This window comes from Chlorocebus sabaeus, chromosome 10, assembly GCF_047675955.1.
Source record: "Chlorocebus sabaeus isolate Y175 chromosome 10, mChlSab1.0.hap1, whole genome shotgun sequence".
Taxonomy (NCBI): Eukaryota; Metazoa; Chordata; class Mammalia; order Primates; family Cercopithecidae; genus Chlorocebus; species Chlorocebus sabaeus.
This window is the reverse complement of record NC_132913.1, coordinates 20520176-20543070: the sequence shown is the minus strand read 5'-3', so window position 1 is coordinate 20543070 and position 22895 is coordinate 20520176. Positions and strand designations below refer to the sequence as shown.

The window sequence follows — 22895 nt, the reverse complement described above, 5'->3', positions numbered from 1 at the left end:
TAGGTATTCTACGTAATATTAATACAATCTGTTGCTACAAAGTAATACAAGCAGCTACTCATGACATTCAAGAAACCATACATCATGTTAGAAATTTCTTTTAGATGACTCTGAATAAGAACTTTAACCAGAACGAATCTGCACAAGACCAAGGTGCACATTTAATTGCTTTCAAAGATAAATCTATGGCTGATGACAGGACTTTTTTGGTATTTACATACCTGCAATTAGGAAACTGTGAGGTTTTACCACTACAGACTACTACTGCCTGTTAAGTAGGCCTCTTAAGAACGTTTCAGTGAACAAACCACCCCTTTGCTTTGGTTCTGAAAATATCTATTTTGCAATAGCTAAGGCAAATATTTAGAGGGACACAGTTCAATATTGGAAAACTAGCTGGAAGAGGTAGAAGTAAAGCCTTTCTTTGCAACGTGCTTCTGTGTAAAGGTAACAAATCAGTGATCTAGGGAAAACACAACTTAAAAATGACTCACTCTTTTATAGGATGTTTAAAGATAATGCTTTTTAATATTTCAATTTTTTTTTTTTAAATCTCATCAAAAATGTTATCACCTTAACAGTACTTTGCACATGTGGAATTTCATACCTAAATTTGATACTATTTTGGTTTATTTATGGCTACTTACAAGAGTCACAGTAATAATGTCCACTCATCAGAGTCTTTTTCTTTGGTAGAGCCTAGTGGGACCAGGCAGATGAACTGTTATGCAAATGAGATGGATAAAACAAATTCATGATAGTATGAATTATAAGGGTTTTTGTTTAATGGAAATAAAACTTAAAAAGGATTCCATATTTATTCCCATCGTTATTCTGGAAGCTTAATATCCTGTTCAGGGGTTAAGGAGTTTGAATAGCTCACACAATCCTGTAAAAATGACAACTGGCTGCCCTTTAATAAATAAAGTCATTGTAAAGAATTACATTTACAGAGTGAAAAGTGAATACATAGCATTTCAAATTCAATTTTGGAAGTACTAATAAGTACTGACCCATAACAATATACACTAGCTATCTTTTTAACTGTCCATCATTAGCACCAATGAAGATTCAATAAAATTACCTTTATTCCCACATCTCAAAACAATTCTGCAAATTCTTAGTGAAGTTTAACTATAGTCACAGACCTTAAATATTCACATTGTTATCTATGTCTACTGAAAATAAGTTCACTACTTTTCTGGATATTCTTTACAAAATCTTATTAAAATTCCTGGTATTATCACCCCCAATGATACAGTAGCACAACCACCTTATGTAGTTTTTACATGATAGCTCTTGTAGAGGTTTCACATCTAAATTATCAAGAAAGCCCTTCCCTCCCTCATCTTGCACTTGCTTAATTCTATACTAGTCCTTGGATTATGTACCACTGTAAAAGTATAACTGTATCAAAATTACCATGTTTATGGATACAATATTATGCCATACAGAGCAACAAAGTTACATATAATGACAAAGATCACTAAAGTTATGCAAGACAAGAACAAATGTTAGGACATGCTACCTAGGCACAGTCCCTACAAAGAGGCTCCTAAGTACCCCAAGTTCAAATAACATTGACAAAATAAAGAACAATTATCTTTAAAAATTATAAAGCTATTAGATAATTGCTAAATAAAGGTAGAGCACAAGATTAAACTCTAATATTTACAACTGCAACATACTTGAGTAAAATTACAATTGTGCACATATCAGTGGCTTTGTAACAAAAATACAGAAAAAAAAATTGTTTTCAGTTCAACAAGAGGTTGAATCCAATCAATCTCAAATATACTCAACTCAAAAGATTTACCACAGAATAAATTCAAGATTAGCTGATAAACAAGAGCCATATTACTGGTGTTTAAGACAAAATCTAAACAAGTTAAAATCCAAAGTTTGATCAGAAGTCAGAAGACTGTGCAAACTTTACCTCAACAGAAATACACTGAGATGTGCAAACAAATGTAAAACCTCCACTAGTGGTTTGCCTGGGAGGCTGACCTCTTCTTTCTTACAGAGCTTCCTGATAACCATAACTATAAATACAGGTACAATGCACAGTCAGTCATCTTTTCTTTTTTATTTATTGTTAGAATATAAAAGAATTGAGAGAGCATAGGTTTAATTTCATTTTTATAAGGAAGACTACATTTACCTGAAAAAGAAATATGGCATCACACACAAACACGCTTCAGGGAAGGAGTATATTTAAGAATGTGGTGTCATTCTGAATGCTAAAGGAAAAGTGATCCCTGTTTACTGCTAAAATATGTAGTGTAAAATTCTTTAAAGGAAACAACTCACTAAGTCTCTACTAGGTAAGTTATTGTGAATTTAGTTTTCAAATCACAGTAATCCACATAACCATTATTAACAGCTCTGTTTCATAGAACTGCAACAAGCCAACAAACATTTAAATGCACTTCACATCAAGAGTATGTAAACTTTATTTTTTCCTCTTCAAGCCTTCAGAAAGTTAGGGGCTATTTCAGCAGCCAATCTGGTCAGAACCTCTGAAGGCAAAATTTCAGTGCCTCACAGTGTATGTGACCATCTGTGGCACTGCATACACATCTGGTAGTGAAGTGTCCCCTATCAGTGGCTTCCAGTAAGGCCTAGAGTTTAAGGTTAACATAAAAAAGTGCCACCTTTGTTTTAGATTAGTGATGGACTCTGACAAGATAAAATAAAGTTATTCTGTATATTGTTATACTTACAAGCAGCTCCAATCCTGAGTATTTATGGTAATATCTAAACATACAAAAATGTATGTACATTTTTCTCCACTTTCTTGTAAACAGTTGTCAGTATACTGTTTTATCCCTTTATCTTTGAAACATGCAAATCATACATACAAGTATAAATACACAAAAGAAAACAATTTACACTCATTCAAAAGCCAAGCAACAACAAAAAATAGCTACAGTATTCAAATCATAAATAATGAATGCTTGAGGCATCTTATATTCCTAGAAGCAGCCAGCCATTCATCCTAATGTTCTTAGCTGCAATTGTAGAAATACTGAGTTTTGCACCTTCCATGCTTTTACAGTATTTATAACACTATCATATGTGGAGATAAAGACTTGTTTACTATAATCTCTTCTTTTCAGAATGAAGAATAAAGCAGCACTTACAAATATTGAAGCAGTGGCAGCAACAGCAGGGGTTACCACTGCTAGATCAGAAGGAATTTTTCCATCCTAACAATTTTTAAATTAAAAAAGTAAAGGAAAAATTGACCTAAACAAATTATTACATGTTCATTCCTTGGGCACTTAACAGTGAGTCCAGCATGTCGAATGTGTCTTTGTAGTCCATATGCTGGCTGCTTGTACTGTACTCGTGATTGGCATCAGGACCGTTGGTCTCCACTGGCTTCTTGTCCAGTTTCACGAGGGTGCTGAGATGTCCGTAGCCCACCTGGTATGTGACAGGGGGAGGAGGGGGTAAGGGATGGTTAAAAACAGAGTTGTGAGAGGATATATACTGCTTAACAGAGGAGGAAGAACTAGATGAACTACCTGAACTTTTGGAACTTTTGCTCATTTTGGAGTGGTGGTTGTGAGATGCATCATTGACATGCAGCCTCTTCCTTGAAGAGCTGGAGCTAGAGGAAATGCCATCACTGCTCAGGCCAACAGGACTCCTCAGAACAGTGGGTGGTATTCCGTCGGCACTGTGTTTACTGCCACCACTGCTGCTGCCACTATGCGAGTGGGAATGCTTGTGGCTGCTGGTGTGGTGGCGGCTTGAAGGATGCTCCTTGTGCTTCTCCTTATGGTCTCTGCTAATATGTGGGCTTGAATGCTTGCTCTTCCCACTGCCTTCATCAGAAGAGCTGTGTCTTTCTGAAGAGGAAACTTTTATTTTCATTTTCAGTTCTTCTTTACTGGCGCTTTTATCAGTGGGTGGTATTGGAATCCGTAATTTCAGTGATCCACTCTTTTCCTTTTTATCTACCATGTATTTTTCAGTATTTGCAATGGGTATTTTCATTTTAATGGGAGAAGTAACAGAACTGCTGCTGGCTGCCTGTGACTGCCCTTGTTTGTGCTGCTGTTCTACCTGGGCAGCTATATAATGATCCCTTACATCAAGATCAAGAGTTTCTAGTTTACGCTTTTCTCTATATTTGTCTAAAGACATTTTCTGAGGAATTATTCCTGGAGTAGCAGAAATTGGCCCATGGTGTTTACTGCTCCCTGCTTTATGAGTATATTCTTGCTTAACAGAAGAATGATCTGAAATTTTGTCAGGTCTGTGATGTAATCCTGAATGCAGTGATATAGAAGGTCCCTGCTGGAAGTTGATGTTGTACTGGCTACCAGACAGCGATGTCTCCTGTTTCTGTGAATATATCTGTTCTGTCCTTGCTGAGTCTTGATGTTGAGGCCATTCCTGGTGTGATGACAAACCATACGAAGTACTTGGCATTCCTGTTGCTAGCACTGACAAATTATCAGATGTATGGCTGTCTTGAACAGAAATATTTCCTGAATTTAGAGGTACTGGTGCAGGGAATGCTGATGTAGACGGTTTCTGAAAACTTGGGTTTGTAGGCACACCAGTGACACTATCTACTAAAATGGAATTCTGGACCAAAGATGAACCAAGAAGTGGTGTCTCTGATACCTGTCCATCTACTTTTGGTTTCCTAGCCGCCTGATTAGCCTATTAAAATAAAACACAGAAGAAGCAGTGATATAGAAAAATAATTTAATGCAAATTTCTTGTCTTATAAAAGTTATACATTAAAAACATTATACATTAAACATATGGAAATAAAATGACCTGGGGTTCAAGGTTTTAATGTTGCTAGTAAATAAGTGCCTTGTTTAGAGGTATAAAAGAAAGCTATAAAAAACTGAAAACACCAATTTTAGAATCAAATACAAGTTAAATCCTAGCCCAGCACTTGAGAAAGTAATTTAACTCGTCTAGGCTTCAGTTTCCCCATTTGTAAAATGAAGAGGATACTTTCGTCATAATCACTGTGAAAAATTTTTTTAAAGTATACTGTACTTTAGCAAAGTCTACTGGACTCAGTAATTGAATATGTGAGTATATGTAACTTGAGACACGCTGAATTATTCAGGAATACTGCAAAGATTATTAAACCACAAAAATTCAAACTGGTTAGCTATGTAAATGTTACATAAAAGACTGAAATTCTGTTAAACCCTGTCAATTCTCTTACCCTCCAGTTTCGAATCTTCTTCAACCTATTAGGCGTTTTCTCCAATATTTGTAGAAACTCATGTGTTAGCTCTAAAAATAAAATTTAAATTTGAAACTTAGAAGGTGCCTTTAGGATTTAAACTTCTCTTAAGTGGGCAGTATTAAAAAGGAACGCTAGGAGTTCATCTACTTCACTTTTACCCTCCTATTCAATCCTCAGCATATACAGAAGTACACACAACTCTCAACCGGCATTTTCAAAGCTGAATCCTTTAGTAATGATTACTTTCCCTCCTGATTTTACTTGCTTAATTAGAATCTCTGGAAAATCTAGTAGCATTAAAAATAATCCCCCCCCCCATACAAAAAATCTTCATTAGGCAAACAACACAATAATTTTTGTTGCAGGCAAGATCTATCAATATATTGTTTAAAATTAGTGGACAAAAATTTGAGGAAAAAGGTTATTTGTATAATCCCAACGTATCTTCCCCATGAAATGTACTAATTACAAAGAGAAAAAAAATAGTGACTTTAAAGTGCAGAAACCACTTTAAGGATACCACTGTAACCAAGTGATCATGGTTGTCATTACCAGTTTTTGTACCCCTTGATATGATGCACCAAACAAGACCCAACCTACTTCTACAGTATTCTTGCTCAAAATACGTAACTTCAACATAATAATGAGAAATCATCAGACAAACCCTAACTAAGGAACACTGTATAAAATGACCATTATTCTTCTAAGTGTCAGTGTTACGAAAGACAAGGAAAGATTGAAGAACTGTCACAGACTGGAGAAGACTTGAAGGGACATGTCAACTAAATGGAACATGGGATCCTACAATAGGAAAAAATATGGAATAGTGAATAAAATCTGTGCTTTAGTTAACAGTATTGTACTAATGTTAACTTCCTAGTTTTGATAATCATATATTGTTATGTAAGATGTTAGTATCAGGAGAAGCTAAAGGGTATACAGGGAACTATGCAATATTTTGAATTTCTTTCTTTCTTTTTTTTTTTTTTTTTTTTAAAATAATAGAGGGTCTCACTATGTTGACCAGGCTGGTCTCAAACTCCTGGCCTCAAGTGATCCTCCCATCTTGGCCTCCCAAAGTGCTGGGATCACAGGTGTGAGCCACCACGCCCAGACTTTTTTTTTTAAAAGGAAAATCCTTCCAACTATATTCATACTTCTTAGGCATCAACACTATTAATATATTAGCAAACTATCTTGGTTGTAATTTTTTCTATCAATTTTCTTAAAATTTTGATTACAATGAAATGATCCACTTTTCCACAGTAGTGTGGTTTTGATGAACTATAGTTTTATTCCCCCAAAATAATGTCATTAATAGTTACTGGCCACTCTCAAATATTCATCAAATACATTAGAATACCACATAATATTAATAATGCCAATTCAACTTCAATACTGGGGGAACCTCTATTAGTAGAGACTACAGGTTCATTTTGTAATAGCAAGCTTCTTTGTAAACTATTCTAAGCCAATGTTAAGATTGACAATTCAGACAAGCTATAATTTAACCATTAATCTTTCAAGATGTAATTTCCTTGACAATGTCATGACTAGTCCTTGCTAAAGTCTCATGAGCTTTTTCATCCAGTTTGGATGAAAAAAACCCCTAATGCCCAGACCTTCACTTCCTCATTTGAAAAGAAAAAGAAAAAAAAAAAAGACGATTTTTCTACTTTTGGGTCCAACATTACCAAAATTGTTTTGACTCAATTTCTGTAACAACTTGGTTGTAAAACATTAAATACACTTCAAGTTGTGGTCCAAAATCTGGTACACAAAATGTAAGCTTTGTTTTTCTTAAGTATCCTACTGTATTAAATTTTATAGCAGAAGAACAAAAGAATCTGTTAAATAATCCATTAATGTAATTAATTAGCTATATGCACAAAAATCACAGTATGTGCCTAAAATAGAGGCCCTTCTCTCTCAAAGCTACTGTCTAAGCCAATGTTCTTTTCTGGAACATAGTTGTTAAGTGATTTCAGTAAGTAATAATACTAGTATCACTGCACTCTTAAGATTCAGATAAATCTTCATGTCTTTTTATTTTTTTCCAGAGAGGGTTTTCTCTGTTGCCCAGGCTAGAGTGCACTGGCATTATCACAGCTCACTACAACCTTGACTTCCCAGGCTCAGGTGATCCTCCCACCTTAGCCTCCACAGTAGTTGGGTCTATAGGAGTGCGCCACCACACCCGGTTTGTGTGTGTGTGTGTGTGTGTTTTTTGTATTTTTAGTAGAAACGGGGTTTTGCCACGTTGCTCAGGCTGGGCTCAAACTCCTGTGCTCAAGATATGTGAGTGACTGCACCCAGCCACATCTTCATGTCTTAAATTTTGAATTGCCCTTTTGTGACTGACACAGAAAAAAAGTGCTGCAAAACATGGTGAAAGTCTTAACGTATCAGGTCTCCAAGATTCTTATTCAACTGCTCTCCAAATTAATAAACTTTACCTTTTTCAGAATGGAAATGAGGTAGCTCCTGCTGTGTCAAAAAAACCCCACATAAACCACAACCTAACCTCTGACCTAAAGTCAGGATAAAAGGCAGATTACTTTTTTGTGATCTTTTTACTTCAGCACCAGGTATATAAACTATTTTTGTTAAGATTATGCCTACTGGCCGGGCGTGGTGGTTCACACCTGTAATCCCAGCACCTTGAGGCCGAGGTGGGTGGATCATGAAGTCAGAAGTTCAAGACCAGCCTGGCCAACATGGTGAAATCCTGTCTCTACTAAAAATACAAAAATTAGCCAGGCGTGGTGGCACACGCCTGTAATCCCAGCTACTCAGGAGGCTGAGGCAGATAATTGTTTGAACCCAGGAGGCAGAGCTTGTGGTGAGCCGAGATTGCACCACTGCACTCTAGCCTGGGCGACTGAGCAAGACTCTGTCTCAAAAAAAAAAAGAAAAAAAAAAAAAAAAGATTTTGCCTACCTAATCTTAATCTAGTGACGATTAAACTAAAACAATGATCTAGATAACCTGATTTTCAAGCTATAGAACAGATAAGCCCTCACTGAGTTTTAGATGTCATTTCAACTCATTGAAGATTTCCTTTCCTCTGGATAAACTCAGAAAAAGCCTCCAACAATTTAAGAAAAACATTATAATCATGCAGCAATAATACAGCATGAGACATATATTCTGGGATAATTTTTTCCAGGTGGAGAACAAAATAGAAAATAAAGGGATGAAACCAAGAAGCATATTTCACAAATAAGAATAGGCAAACTACGGATAATTGGCCAAATATTGCTGGTCATTTATTTTTGTCAACAAAGTTTTATTGGAACGCAGCCACATCCGATCAGTTACAAACTGCCTATGGCTGCTTTCCGGCTGCAATGGTATAGTCATATAGTTGCAACAGAGACCTTATGGCCCACAAACTCTAAAATAGTGTTACTCTTTGCAGATTCCTATCTTAAAGAAACACTTCAAGCAGGGCATGGAGGCTCAAACCTGTAATCTCAGCCCTTTGGGAGGCTAAGACAGGTGGACTGCAAAACCCCGTCTCTACTGGGTGTGGTGGCATGCGCCTGTGGTCCCAGCTCCTTGGGAGGCTGAGGCACAAGAATCGCTTGAACCCAGGAGGCAGAGGGTTGCAGGGAGCCCAGATTGCACCACTGCTCTCCAGCTTGGGGGGCAGAGTATCTTGTCTCAAAAAACAAAACAAAACAAGGCCAGGCACAGTGGCTCAAGCCTGTAATCCCAGCACTTTGGGAGGACGAGGTTGGCAGATCATCTGAGATGAGGAGTTTGAGACCAGCCTGGCCAACATGGTGAAACCCCATCTCTACTAAAAATACAAAAACTAGTTGAGTGTGGTGACTCGTGCCTGCAGTCCCAGCGACTTGGGAGGCTGAGGCAGGAGAATTGCTTGAACTTGGGAGGCAGAGGTTGCAGTGAGCTGAGACTGCACCACTGCACTCTGTCGCCTCGGCAATGGAGTGAGACTGACTCAAAAAAAAAAAAAAGTGTTATCTGTTTTCTTTCTGAAATCTACAGTACGTGGTTCAAATGCCCTAATTCCAAGAATCTCCCATTTCTGGCTTCTTTTACTTCTCAACCAGAGGAATTTCTCATCAAAACATCCCCAAAATTCCATGCTCCTAATTAACAGACCACATACCCACAATTTCTCCTTGTGTATTCATATTTAACAATGTAAGGCAACAATGGTAATACAGAGCAAGAAACACAATCCCCTGAAAATCCCTTTAGTTTACTGCTTCACGGTTAACACTCAACTTTCAGTATACACATTTAAAACTCAACAGAATTAGTATACTTTAAATCACTATTCTTATCTTGTCAGCTTATGGAATTCTAAACCTTATCTATTTATTTTTTAAGTCCTGAAAAAGCTTTAGATATCTGGTGGTAGTTAATATATACCCAGGCTAGAGTAGAGCAGTGCCTTCAAGGCTTACTGCAGCCTTGACTTCCCGTGCTCAAGCGATCACCCCGCCTCAGCCTCCCAAGTAGCTGAGACTATAGGCGTGCACCACCATATCCAGTCAATTTTTAACATTTTTTTGTAGAAACAGGGTCTATGTTGCCCAGCCTGGTCTTGAACCTCTGGGCTCAAGTGATCCTCCTGCCTCAGCCTCCCACAGTGCTAGGATTACAGGTATGAGCAGAGCTTCCAGATTCAATTCTTTTTTTCTTTAGGCTGGTGAATTCTTGTTTTCATTCTGTTCATTTGATAGTGTACTGACACTTTCTATTGTCAATTCAGACAACTGCCAACTTAGATAAATCCAAATTGTTAAAAATGTATTTTCTCTACTTACCATCTAATAATTCTAGAGTAACTGTAGGATCCACATATTCCCACCAATGCTTTCCATCAGTTGATACAGGGATCTCCCAATTGGACCATTTGCAAGCCAAATGAATGCATACACATGCTATCACTGTTGGTTTGTACTGAAGACAGAAGGTTGTAAGATGCAGACTATTGCAGAGCAGGTTTGAAAATGGAGAGCCATAAAAATTCAAGTATGTAAAACAAAGAAAAACATTTACCAGTAAGATTAGAGCAAAATTTAAACTCTATCTTTAAGTCTAGAGTATAAAACCTTATTAAATTAAAAGCTAAGTTATAAAATTCTAGTACTAAAAAATCTACATATAATGAACATTTCCCCTCACTCCCAACAGTATATTACCACTACTAATATATTAATATTTAAAATTTTGTTTTTACATCTAAAATTGAAGTATTTTATAAAAGGAGAAGAGGATAGTATATTTGCAATAATCACTATATAGATAACACTGTAAATTTTTTGTGGTATTTTTCTTTTGTAATGTCATGGTAAATATGTAAATGTAAAAATAAAGACTATTAGTAAAACTGACGAAGTAATTCCAATGTCATAATAATCAGGAATTATCCCATCTGATGTGGCTTAATAAGCATTTGCTTTCTTTAGTGAAGCAGAGAGAATTAAACACGTATCTATGTAAACCTATGCCTTGTTTTTCGGCAAAGCCACAAAGGAAACTTACCTTTTGCCAAACAGCTTCAAGGCTCAACGTTATTAAATACTGCAAAAATACTACCTTTCTCCTTCCACTATATGCCAAATATGGGGCATGTTAATATGTGTCACAGCTGGTCTTTTCTAATCAAAGTTTCAAATTTAAGTCTTTTTATGTTGTTGTTCAGAATTACTGGGGATAGAGGTTAAATCCCAACAACAGATATTTGAGAAAATATAGCAGTATTTGCCAATCCGAAACTGTAAATAAAACTTATCAGTGTCACAAGAAATTAGGGACCCTACAAAGCTGGCGTGGTCCCTTCTCCCCAATGATCCACTCAAAAAAACAAATTTAAATCATTAATAAAATAAATATAGAACAGGATTATATATTAAAGGCTCCTTAAAACTATTCTTCCAGTTCAGTTTCAATGATAGAAATGTTATCTGATCAGCCATAAACGCATACCATTTTTTACTCTACATAAACTGAAAAGGAAGGTTTTTTTGTTTAAAAAAAAAAAAAAGAAAAATTGTGTTTATGCAAATCCAGGCATGGATAGGACTTGACTACTTTTAACTTGCTACGAGTGGGTATTATCTGGAAAAAAATTTCAAATTACATAAATTTTATTAAAAAAACTTTAATTAGAGTATTTTAAAGTTAAGACTGGATCAACGTGAAATTTTAAAAATTGTCATTTAACTATAATTGTAAACTGGAAATAGCTTTATACTTACCAAGTTGCTCGAATTTCTACGTTAAGTTTAGCTCTTTGTAATCTTTAGCTGCTATTCAGGCTACCAATTTTAGACTTATGCACTCACAAATCGAGAATATGTCATCAGAAAGCACCACTACACTTCACATTGTGCATTTAACCCCTCTGTGCCCAAAGTCCCTTGTACAATACACCGCAAAGCAAACAGGAAGGTACCACCACAGTAGATGGTCCAGTCTCCTGTTGCAACAAGGGTAAGAGACACATTGAGGGGGCCCTGCATTAAAGGAAGCTATAGTGTGCTACAACAGTGCAACAAAGAGGGTCAGGATAACAACCTGTTGGTAGCCATGAAATAGGATGTCTGTGCCAAATCCTTGCTTGCTGTAAGAAAAGAAAAAAAAAAACGAAGACAATACTATCAGCTTTAACGTGCTACTATCAAAAAGTTCTCAACACAACAAAAACTTCAAAGATTTGTACACAAAAAGTAAATTTTACTTACTACTTACAAATATCACAAGAGCGCCATCATTTTCTATACTACTGAAAATCTTCAACAACATTCACTCAAATGTTTCTTGCTATCCCCCAAAGATCTGAGAAACAAGCCGATTTGCTTTTAGCTAGCCAGTTACAAGGGCTAAACTTGTTACTAAGTTAAGCATCTAGTCAGCTAAAAGTTGCAATAAAGCATTCTCCTGGATTTAAAAAAAAAAAGAAGAAGAAGAAGAAAAGATTTTGAAGTCTAATACAAAATACAAAGAGTTGCCTGCCAGACTTAATCCTCAGTCATATTTAAGTTGGCTTAAATACTTCCATCAAAACAAAACAAAACAAAACAAACCCCCACCCCACAAAACACAGAGCACGAACTGCTCAGTTTTTCATCATGCTATTAACCATCAACAGAGAATAAACCTAGAAACAGCATACGGGTATAGATACAGGAGGCTCCACTGTAATTTATTTCAAATTACAGAATGTAATTAAAGACAAACTTAGGAAAGATACAAGTATTCTAGGGAGGATCAGAATGCTTCAACACTGGTCCCCAACAGAAAGGCAATTTTTAATCAGCTTAAGACACTGAAGTTTTCCCTCCCCTTATTCTGCCTCTTAGTCTTCCCAACAGGGATGCCCTTGTTATCGTTTCCCTTTTTCCCAATTACATCCACAATCACTGACACACCTTTCCCCTCTGCTCACCTAGGATCAGTTTATCTCAACTCCACCCCTCTAACAGTCCTCAAATTTCTTCCCCCCTCCCCTATTTTTAATTCATGGCACCTGTAATCCCTGCTGCCCCATGTGGATCATCAACATAAAGGTTTTACAAAAGGGACTGGGGTTTAGCAGAGTTGTGCTAAGGAAGAGTGTCAAAGCATCAGATGTCTTGGAGGCAGTGTGACTTTCCTGGTGGGGAGGGAAGGAGAAATCACAGAAGTGAAGGTCCCTGTAAAATGACATTAGCCAATTCTGCAGCAAAGTAGCATAATATCAACTTTCTCATCTCCAGAGGGGGGAAAAAGACTTCACAGAAATCAAATTTATTTTCCCCTCCCCCCCGAATAAAAATACGTAGAGAAGGAAAAAATAATAATTAAAAAATGCCATTAGCAGTTTTCACCTAGGGATGTATCTAAATTCAGTGATCTAGAAACAGTCACTGTGCAAAAGAGAAGAATAGAGGGGAAATGCTGTTAGCTGAAAGTTGTAAAAGAGTAAAGAAAAAAAAAAAAGACACTAAAACATGAAAGAATACTTTTAAAATGGAGTGAGATATATTCTATAGTTACCTGAAATGTTAGTCAGACAAAATGACATTAAACATATACATGGTTTGTACTCAAAGAATCAGTCACATTTTAACATTTATTAACAACAGCAAATAATCTGGTCTAAATATTTTGTTTTGGATATATCAAATTTGTAGTTTTTGTAAATGTTTCAAAAGTTACTATTTCATTTTTCAAGTAAACTGACTTTATGTCTCTCTAGAATTTTTAGTTGTAGGAGAACATGTACAAAAAATATTAATCTCTGAAAACAATTTAAAGTTGACTCAAATTTCACAACAGTAACCTGAAAATCCAATTCCTAAGTTAATATTCATAAGTAATATTTTTAAACATACACTTCCTTCGACTAATGTTTCTTCAATAGGCTCTCAATTTAAAGCAAATTATATGGCTATCATGCTTATAAAGTTTAGCTTACCCTTTTTCAAGTTTTTAGAAAAAACTAACCCTTTTTTCTTAATTCAACATCTACAACTAGTTATGTATACAATTCTATGCTATACTGTAATATTGACATGAAAATGTGCTATAAAACACACTGATATAACCACAAAGAACAGGAACCACAGTTAAATATGCTCTAGCTTACAAATGATAATGTATGCTACTACAAAAAATACAAATTGAATTTTCAGACGTCCACTTCCTAATGATACTATCAGACAATTTTTAAAAAATTGTAGCCACTAACATAATAAATCATTAGGTACAAAATGAATTCAATTTAGAATGAATAAAATGTGAGAATATTTAGATAAATACTAAAAACAAAAGACTTTCAAAAGTCTTACTCATTTTGTTTAGGATAAATCTAAAAAAGCTTGGTAGTAAATGAATGAAACTGCAAAATTCTATTTTCAAAAAGGAAGTAACAGAAAATGGCACACTACAGGTCCCAAGTGGCTGCTATGAATACATTAACACTTGAAATGGAAACAGGAAAGTAGAAGTAAGAAGCAGAACAACATGCAACTGTGTAAAAAATGTTTCTAGGGACACAACAGATATATAGGATTTATTTAGGAGTAGAAAAATGCTGTATCAGATACCACTAGATACTTTACAAGCAGTAAAGCAATACTTTTAAAAAGTACTCCTGTTTATAAACAAGAGGCTTAACAGGCACATCACAAACTGTATTTTTTATGCCCTATAATTATTTCTCCATTACACATAAAAAGGAAATCACTTTTAGTAATGTCAAAGACCCTCGAAAAATACATTGAATCAATTTTAGTTTGCCCAAATGAATCTGGGCAAAACACTTCCCCCCCAAAAATAACTTTTTGAGATAGGGTCTCACTCTTGTTGCCCAAGGTGGAGTGCAGGGGCATGATCTGGGCTCACTGCAACCTCCGACTCCTGGGCTCAAGTCATCCTCCCACCTCAGCCTACTGAATAGTTGAGACTACAGGCATGTGCCACCACAACCAGCTAATTTTTGTGTTTTTTGTAGAGATGCGGTTTCATCATGTTGCCCAGGCTGGTCTCGAACTCCTGAGCTCAAGCAATCGGCCTGCCTCAGCCTCCCAAAGGGCTGGGATTACAGGTGGGAGCCACCATACTGACAAATCTTTTAACAAAGGCAATTTTTATCTGAAAGGCCTGAGATTGGCCTCAAAATTCTTCAACTATTATCACTTTTCAAAAAGTCAAAGTTTGACACAAACCTAAAATTAATATTGTTTTCTGGACCTATGCACTATTGGCCCACACCTGACTGAGAGAGCTCAATGGGGGATGGATAGAGTACTAATACTTGGAAGCCCTCCAAAGTTTTAGTGAAATGAGATTCTTACCTATGTTTAAAGGAAGCTAACATACCAGGTAGAATCACAAGTAGAAGTAGATGAATAGGCAGATGTAGAGCACTAAAAAGTAATGCTTAAAAAATGACATTTCCCCCTACTTTTAATGCAACCTAACAAAAGGATAGAAGAACAAAATAGCACCGAAATCAATTATAGATAATAAAAAGCATTAATACTTATCTTAAAAGTTTTAAGGATCACCTACCTCTTACTAACTGGGTACATTTCACCACATCTGTGTGTGGGTGTTCAATGGTGATCTCAAAACCTGAAATGATAAGCACTTTTTTTTCCAATCACTTACCACTACAATACTTGCCTGAGAAATGCCATAAACATATAATACATTCTTCATTATTAGGAAAAATCCAAAATTAAAGTTTCTCATCACTGACATTACTTTTCCAATGACAAGATATAATTTTTCAAATACAATGTCTCAATTATGAAAATAAAGTTAAAAGACCAAGGGTAAATTTGTTTGAAATTCTGAATTATAAATGATTTGGGATTATCTTAAAGTTAAAAACAAATTAAACTCCTGGCAAGTACAATTGTTAAGCTGGTCCCACAATTTAAGGACGGAATTCAACTACGTAATATCTTTCTTAATATTCCAAGCTTTCTTTCAGAAGACATGAAAAGCACATTTTTCAAAAACATTAACTGTTGGGCCACAGTGGCAGAAATGAGCTTTTAAATGATATGGCACTCTAGATCAAAGGGTTTCAACCAGTTATAACTATACTTCATTAATAATTAAAATCATATGACAAACAAACCCTAGAGGTCTCATGACTGCTTAAACTACTGTTTCTAATACGAAAGATGAAATGTTTAAAAGCTTTCAACGTGCAATCAACCCTTAGGTGTGGCAGGATTTCTGTTTTTATTAAAAGTGAAGATCACATTTGGTTGTCTTCAGAAGCAGTAAGTAAATAAAATCCTAACAAATGGGTAACCTAGATTTATAAAGTTGTTGTGTGGTCTATATATAGTCCTACTGTAATTAAATATGCAAAATACTTTAAATAAAGCCACAGAGGCATATCTTCTAAATTCTAATGTTCCCCTTAAAATACCTTCTCATTCTCTGTGCCTAAGAATATGTCATAAACAATATGGATATTACATTATGATTTTATATAATAATTGCATTATATAATGATTTACAATTTTTCATTTTCAATTTTTTACCTAAATGAAATTTTTATAATTTTGTATAGTAAAACAATAACATGGTAAATCATTGGATTTGCAAGAAATAAGACCCTCACTTTTTTGGCATCTTTTCATTTTATAGAAACTTCAAAGAATTTACAGTTGACCTTTGAAAAATGCAGGGCCTAGGGGTGCCAATCCCTACACAGTTGAAAATCCACGTACTCCTCTAAGACTTAACTATCGTTGACCAGAACCTGCTTACCGCTGAAGCCTTACTGGTAACATAAACAGTTAATCAACACATATTTTGCATACGTATCATATACTGTATTTTTGCAACATAGTAAGCTAAAGAAACTATTAAGAAAATCATAAGGAAGAAAAAATGTATTTACTAGTATTAAGTGAAAGTGGATCATCATAAAGGTCTTCATAGTAGGCCAAGGAAGAAGAGGGGTTGGTCTCACTGTCTCAGGTTGGAAGACACAAAAGGGGAGGCAGGAGAGGCAGGCAACATGTGGTGTAACTTTACAGAAATATACCATAATTTCTGTCTTTTGTGGCATTAAATTCTCTGGCTTTAGATCCTTCACCTTCCCTTTGCTTTAAGCTTCTCTCCAATCATATTAGAGTCCATAGGTATACCCTTCTTATAGCAATCCTGCATTCACATAAAAGCTGCATTTTCAATATGAGATAAAGTGTAAGGTTTTTGTGCCTGCTTGTATAGCTGCAGTGATGGCTTCAAAAATGTCTTTTTCTTCTTTCACACTGAACCTTACACTGGATTCATTTATTTTGAAATGGTGGGCAACTGTAGCTACAGACCTCAATCTACAATACATATCAAACAATTCAACTTTTTTTTGGTAACATCACAACTTTTATCTGCTTCTTGGAAGCACTTCTGTCATCACTAGAGGCACTTTGTATGGGTCCCATGGTGTTAATCAAAGTTTCCAGTATTGCACTAAATACGGTAAAAATACGCCAGAACTTCTTTTACTGTGATATGTAACTTACTGGAGAGACAAACTGTTCAGAGATAACAAGTGTCACACAGCATTTTAAGTGGATACTCATAACACGTGAGCTCATTGCAATAGCAATAGGAGGTGGCTACAAAATTATCACAGTAGTACAGTTATGTATGTATTAAAGTTATATGTACCTTTACATTTGTTTGCTTACATTTTCTCTTAACTGCGAATAGAGTCACGTATGCTCTGTGCTTGTGTGCCTAAGTTTTTAAAATTTTTATCTTTTAAAAATAGATTTATGTGTATTTTATGGCAGTAAATATTAAAATAGACTAATATCTATAAATATTTTATGCATTCATGACATATCCAACTTTTTCTTAATTTTTTTCAATATTTCTAGGCTACAGTTCACCTACTTTTTTCAAATTGTTGCAAAGTTCCAATTTTCCAGTATTGTTTATTGAAAAAAATCCATGTGGACCAATGGAGTTCAAACCTGTGCTGTTTGAGGGTCAACTGTATATGTATTTCACACAAGCTAGTTTTATAATGAAGAGTCTGTCACAATGGGAAGTTGTGACTGATTTATCACACTTCTATGCAACATCTGGGAATGGAGTAACAAATTTAAAAAATGACAAATTCACGACATGACTCAGATACTATTCCACGGCCACAGAATGGAGGTATGACAGGTAAAGGAACTTTTGCCCAAGTTTACAAAGCAAATCAGAGGCCTACAGATTTTAACTCGGATCTCCCCAAAGCCCATGTTCTTCCTACCACATCCTAGTGGGTTCTTCCAGAACTAATATATGACTTTAGATAAGCCATCACTTTCTTAGGCCTCAATTTCAGTAAATTAAGTAAGGTGAATGATGAGAGTAAATGAACTTGCATAAAAAGATACACTTAAAAAAGGACGACCAACATTTAAATAATTACTACGTCACATTAAAAATCCTGATAGGCTGGGCACAGTGGCACATGCCTATAATCCCAGCACTTTGGGAGGCCAAGGCGGGCGGACTGCCTGAGCTCAAGAGTTCGTGACCAGCCTGGGAAACATGGTGAAACCCCGTCTCTACTAAATTACAGAAAAATAACTGGCGTGGCAGTATGTGCCTGTAGTCCCAGCTCCTCGGGAGACTGAAGCAGGAGAACTGCTTGAACCCAGGAGGCAGAGGTTGCAGTGAGCCGAGATTACACCACTGCACTCCAGCCTGGGTGACAGAGCGAGACTCCGTCTTAAAAAAATAAATAAATAAATAAAAATAAAAAGGCGATATACTCATAAAATACTGACTGGAAGCTCAAGGAGAACAAGGATTGCTGTGTAGGTTTGTATACATCACAAACATATGAAACAGCCCTAAAGGACCATTTTACTCTCCAGTGCAAATCCAGAGTGAAGCATAGTACTTCGTACTTCAACTACCTGAAAACCTAAGAAATCATACTGTAGGGTATGTTTACCATTCAATTTAATTATGCCAAATGAAATTAAATTCTAGAAAAGTAATTTCCTTATAACCAGGCAACGTTATTCTGGTCTAAAACCTGTTTTAAAGTAACTTTCTTCAATAATACAATTATTTCAGAAATCTTTTCACTTATTTAGAATGCTTTAGGGAAGTACACACAAAAAGCCATTATCTGATGTAAGTACGTACCTAGAGTTTGTAGCATTATGGTTTCAAGTATAACCAGTTCTTGAGTCTGTTGAAGGTAAGCCTGTCAGATAAAAATATTATCAAATTGATTAAAATAAAAGTAACATTACTAGACTACATGACTGTTACATCTTGTGAGAATTATAGGTTGATTACAAAAGAACCACAGTAGTTTGAAAATATGGAGAAAATAAATTGAGGGTGACAGAGAAAACCTGTATTCTGTGGCAAGCCTAAACTGAATTACTTTCTGTAACAGGAAACAAACAGCAAAAAACAAGAAACTAAACAATACGAAAGGGGGCAAGTTAATTGAAAAAAGGAGATGTGCATAGTCTGTAAAGTGAAACAACCTAGGCATTGGTGCTTCAAGAGATATTAAAGACAGGAAGTCCAAGTCAATTAAAAACATCAAACTCAAACCTGCCTTTAACTCAAACCTGGCTTACAAACTCACTCTAGGATATTTCATGTGGTAATTCCTCAAAAGTCACAGTAAGTCAGCGAGTTAATTTTAGAATTAACTTCCCTGCCAACTTAGAAATTATCAAACATACCAAAATAATGTATCTCATACCTATGGGGACATAAATACCAGAGAACTTCCTTACTCAATTTCAAGAAATTTCATCTACTACAATTACTCTGGAAATAAAGGATATGAAAAATTTACTGCTGTCCTATTCTGAAATCATGACAATTGAACAAAGTGATAAGGAAATACTATATTACCGATATGAATATACCTATATTCATTTTTGTAAGGACATATTGCTAAAGCCAGATAGTAAAAGTATCTTTCATTTTATTTATGCTCTATTTTGAAAGGTCATCGGGCTGACTTGTAGAACACAATTTCTATTATTTAAACAGTACCCCAAGAAATAGTTCTGAATTTGTACAGTTAATAGAAACTGTAGGAATTATCGTTAAATAATGACAAACTATTATTTAATGGCTACATTAATAGCTTACTCCCTTAAAGCCAACATCTATGATAAAATCTGCCATTAATAAAATCAGATATAGTTCCATCGAAGCTTAAATTAATCTGGACTTTGAATTAACATAATCTGTTAGTCATCCAATAGGTAAAGGTTCCTGATTAAGTAACTCAGGATGCTAGAAAAAAAAATTTTTTTTTTGAGACGGTTTTTTGCTCTTGTTGCCTAGGCTAGAGTGCAATGGTGTGATCTCGGTTCACTGCAACCTCTGCCTCCCGAGTTTAAGCGATTCTCCTGCCTCAGCCTCCCAAGTAGCTGGGATTACAGGCATGCGCCACCACGCCTCGCTAATTTTGTATTTTTAGTAGAGACAGGGTTTCTCCATATTGGTCAGGCTGGTCTCAAACTCCCGACCTCAGGTGATCTGCCTGCCTCGGCCTCCCAAAGTGCTGGGATTACAGGCATGAGCCATTGCGCCTGGCCGAAAATTTTTAAAGGGCCACAATTCTAACTTCCATCTTAAGATGTCAGAAAAATTTAAAATAGTTCTTTCAAATAAGGTCTATTACAATGTTGATGATAAAGTTGTCTGGAAAGTAACATTACTCTAGGAAAATTAAAATACTAAAAAAAACGCTGCTCATGAAAGCATAGCAAAATGCAGCTTTATGTATCAGAGATAAGTAGCAGTACATGCATTTAAAAAGGAACAATACTTTAAAAAGACTACTCATTTAGGGGTAAATTCAGAAGATTTTCTATTCCTTCATCTGTTGACAAATTAAGGGGTTATTTATAATCTGGTCTCAAATACAGCTTCCAGGGGAGGTGACAGGGCTTACCCTCTACATGTATCATAACTCTGAACAACAAAATGTGAAACAAAAGTTATCTTTGAATCAACAAAGCATCTGGAATCAAAGCCTTCTATAATTCAGAATGACATCCAGATTCATGAACATACGTGAAATGTTTTTCTGCCAGACTGCTTCCTGGCATTGCATTCCTAAGAGGTAATAAAATAAGCAGCATTTGGAAGGCAACACTAATTGAACTGTATTTTTGTTAGACCTACATTATGGAAAAGTTTCAAATTTACAAAGAAAAATAAAAAATCCAGTATTTACATACATCACATTTAGTATCCAGCAGTGGCTCTAGAGGATGAAGACAAGCATGTGCTACTTTGATAACATGTTCAAGTTTTCGAGCCTGTTCTTCCACTTTTGCAGCCAAAAATAATGCAGTAGACGATATTATCTGCAGAAAAGAGAAAACTCTGGTGATTTAAAAACAAATACATTTCAAAAAACTCTGTTTTCTTCTTCTTTTTTTTTTTTTGAGGTGGAGGTTTGCTCTTGTTGCCCAGGCTGGAGTGCAGAGGTATGATCTCGGCTCACTGAAAGCTCTGCCTCCTGGGTTCAAGCAATTCTCCTGCCTCAGCCTCCGGAGCAGCTGGGATTACAGGCATGCACCACCACACAGGCTAATTTTTGTATTTTTAGTATTTTTGTATTCACCATGTTGGCCAGGCTGGTCTCAAACTCTTGAGCTCAGGTGATCCACCTGCCTCAGCCTCCCAAAGTGCTGGGATTACAGGTGTGCGTCACCGCACCTAGCCCAAACCCTCTATTTTCTAAGGGGGGAAGCGTGCAAGGAGGGAATGCAGTATTAATAGTATGAACTGTGAGCTGGGTATGACAAGATTGATGTAATAGTTTTAATAAAGTTATTCATTAAATAGAACTAATCTATAAAATCTGTTTTATTCGTTTTGCACATAGAACAAAGGGGAAAAGGGAAAAGATATACTAAATAAGTTGACTGAACATACTAAAAATGCTAAAGAGAAAGTTTAAATAATATTAATTTGCACATTGTGGAGGCAAAGAAAATAACTCAAGCAAAAAGATGATGCTATACATGGAAAAAAAAAAAAAAAAGATGAAAAGCAGATCAAGTATACCCACTATTCTTTCTAGGCACAAAGTCACCATTTTCTAGTACTCTTTTAAATCAAGCAATGATTCATTGTGTGGCTTTAACTGCCTGCCTTTATTAGCTTCATTATCTTGTTGAAGGAACAGAAAAAGCACCGAGAGGGCAAAATAAGGAGGATTCTGAACATAAAACTGTTACTTAATTATCTCTATTACTACTTAACTATAGCAATAATGAAAGCAGCTACACCACCAGGGTATAAGCATGTAATATAAACCAATAGTAGAAACTTTGCCAATCAGATCCAGAAATTAGCTTTTTTTTTTTTTTTTTTTAGCTTAGTAAATTAGGTCTTTGGGACAGAAGTATAAGAACACAAACACTACAAAGATATTGACTAAGAGAAACATCAAGTCTGAATATGTACCCCAAAAGCTAATAATAAACCAAGTAACTGTGGACTTAGAAAATAGGCATAAAATAAACTCAAATAATATTTTAAGATTACATTCAAGAAATTTCCCATGAGAAGACAATTTTTAAATGTCAAGATTTGAGTACCCATTTTTCAAGAGATGAACATCTGAACCTCACTGTGTCTTGGGGGGGGTCAACAATTACTGTACAGAAACAATGCTAAACTTGAGGTGAAGAAAATTTCTGATAGAGGGACAGTGGATCCTTCCGGTATGAGGTCTTTTTAAATGTAATATGAAACTTAATCACTGGATTTAGGATCTGAAAAGGATCTTTCTAGTTCAACTGCATTTGCAGATGTGTAAATGAAGTAAAAATGACTTCAAGAAGTTTTCCTTCTGCTATATCTTTAAAACAGATGTAAAAAAGAGTTTGGCTCCCAAAAACCAGAAATAATGTTACCTTAAAACGAATGAATAATTTTAATTTGAACTTTCAACTTATTTCTTCCTTTTAAAATGACAACAAGGACAGGCTTAGAAAAACTGAGAATGCTCAAAAGAGTAATTTAGTCTGGAAGTAGCTTGAACGCACAACAGAGTTCTTTATTTGTGTTCCTAGTATTTAGCACTATGTGGCTGTGGTTCAATTTGTTGAATGAATGAGATATGGATAATATATAACGGCACCAATATTAAATTCAAAGTATT

At 35.6% G+C, this 22895-nt stretch overlaps 1 protein-coding gene across 6 annotated transcripts in view; it reads right to left on the bottom strand.

Annotated features, from left to right (window-relative positions):
• Positions 1-763: 763 nt before the first annotated feature.
• The window catches only part of CCNT2 (cyclin T2), a 40562-nt gene continuing 18430 nt past the window's right edge, over positions 764-22895 (bottom strand). The window contains exons 3-10 of one of the 6 annotated variants that reach the window (XM_037988073.2): positions 20959-21087; positions 18884-18944; positions 15269-15331; positions 11956-12049; positions 11789-11834; positions 10033-10196; positions 5207-5277; positions 764-4680 (exon numbers count right to left, since the gene is read on the bottom strand). In XM_037988073.2, coding sequence (XP_037844001.2) covers positions 3262-4680; positions 5207-5277; positions 10033-10196; positions 11789-11834; positions 11956-12016 — 1761 coding nt within the window. In that variant the 5' untranslated portion in view covers positions 12017-12049; positions 15269-15331; positions 18884-18944; positions 20959-21087 and the 3' untranslated portion in view covers positions 764-3261. The other 5 variants (XM_037988074.2, XM_007964808.3, XM_007964807.3 and 2 more) reach the window with 5 other exon arrangements.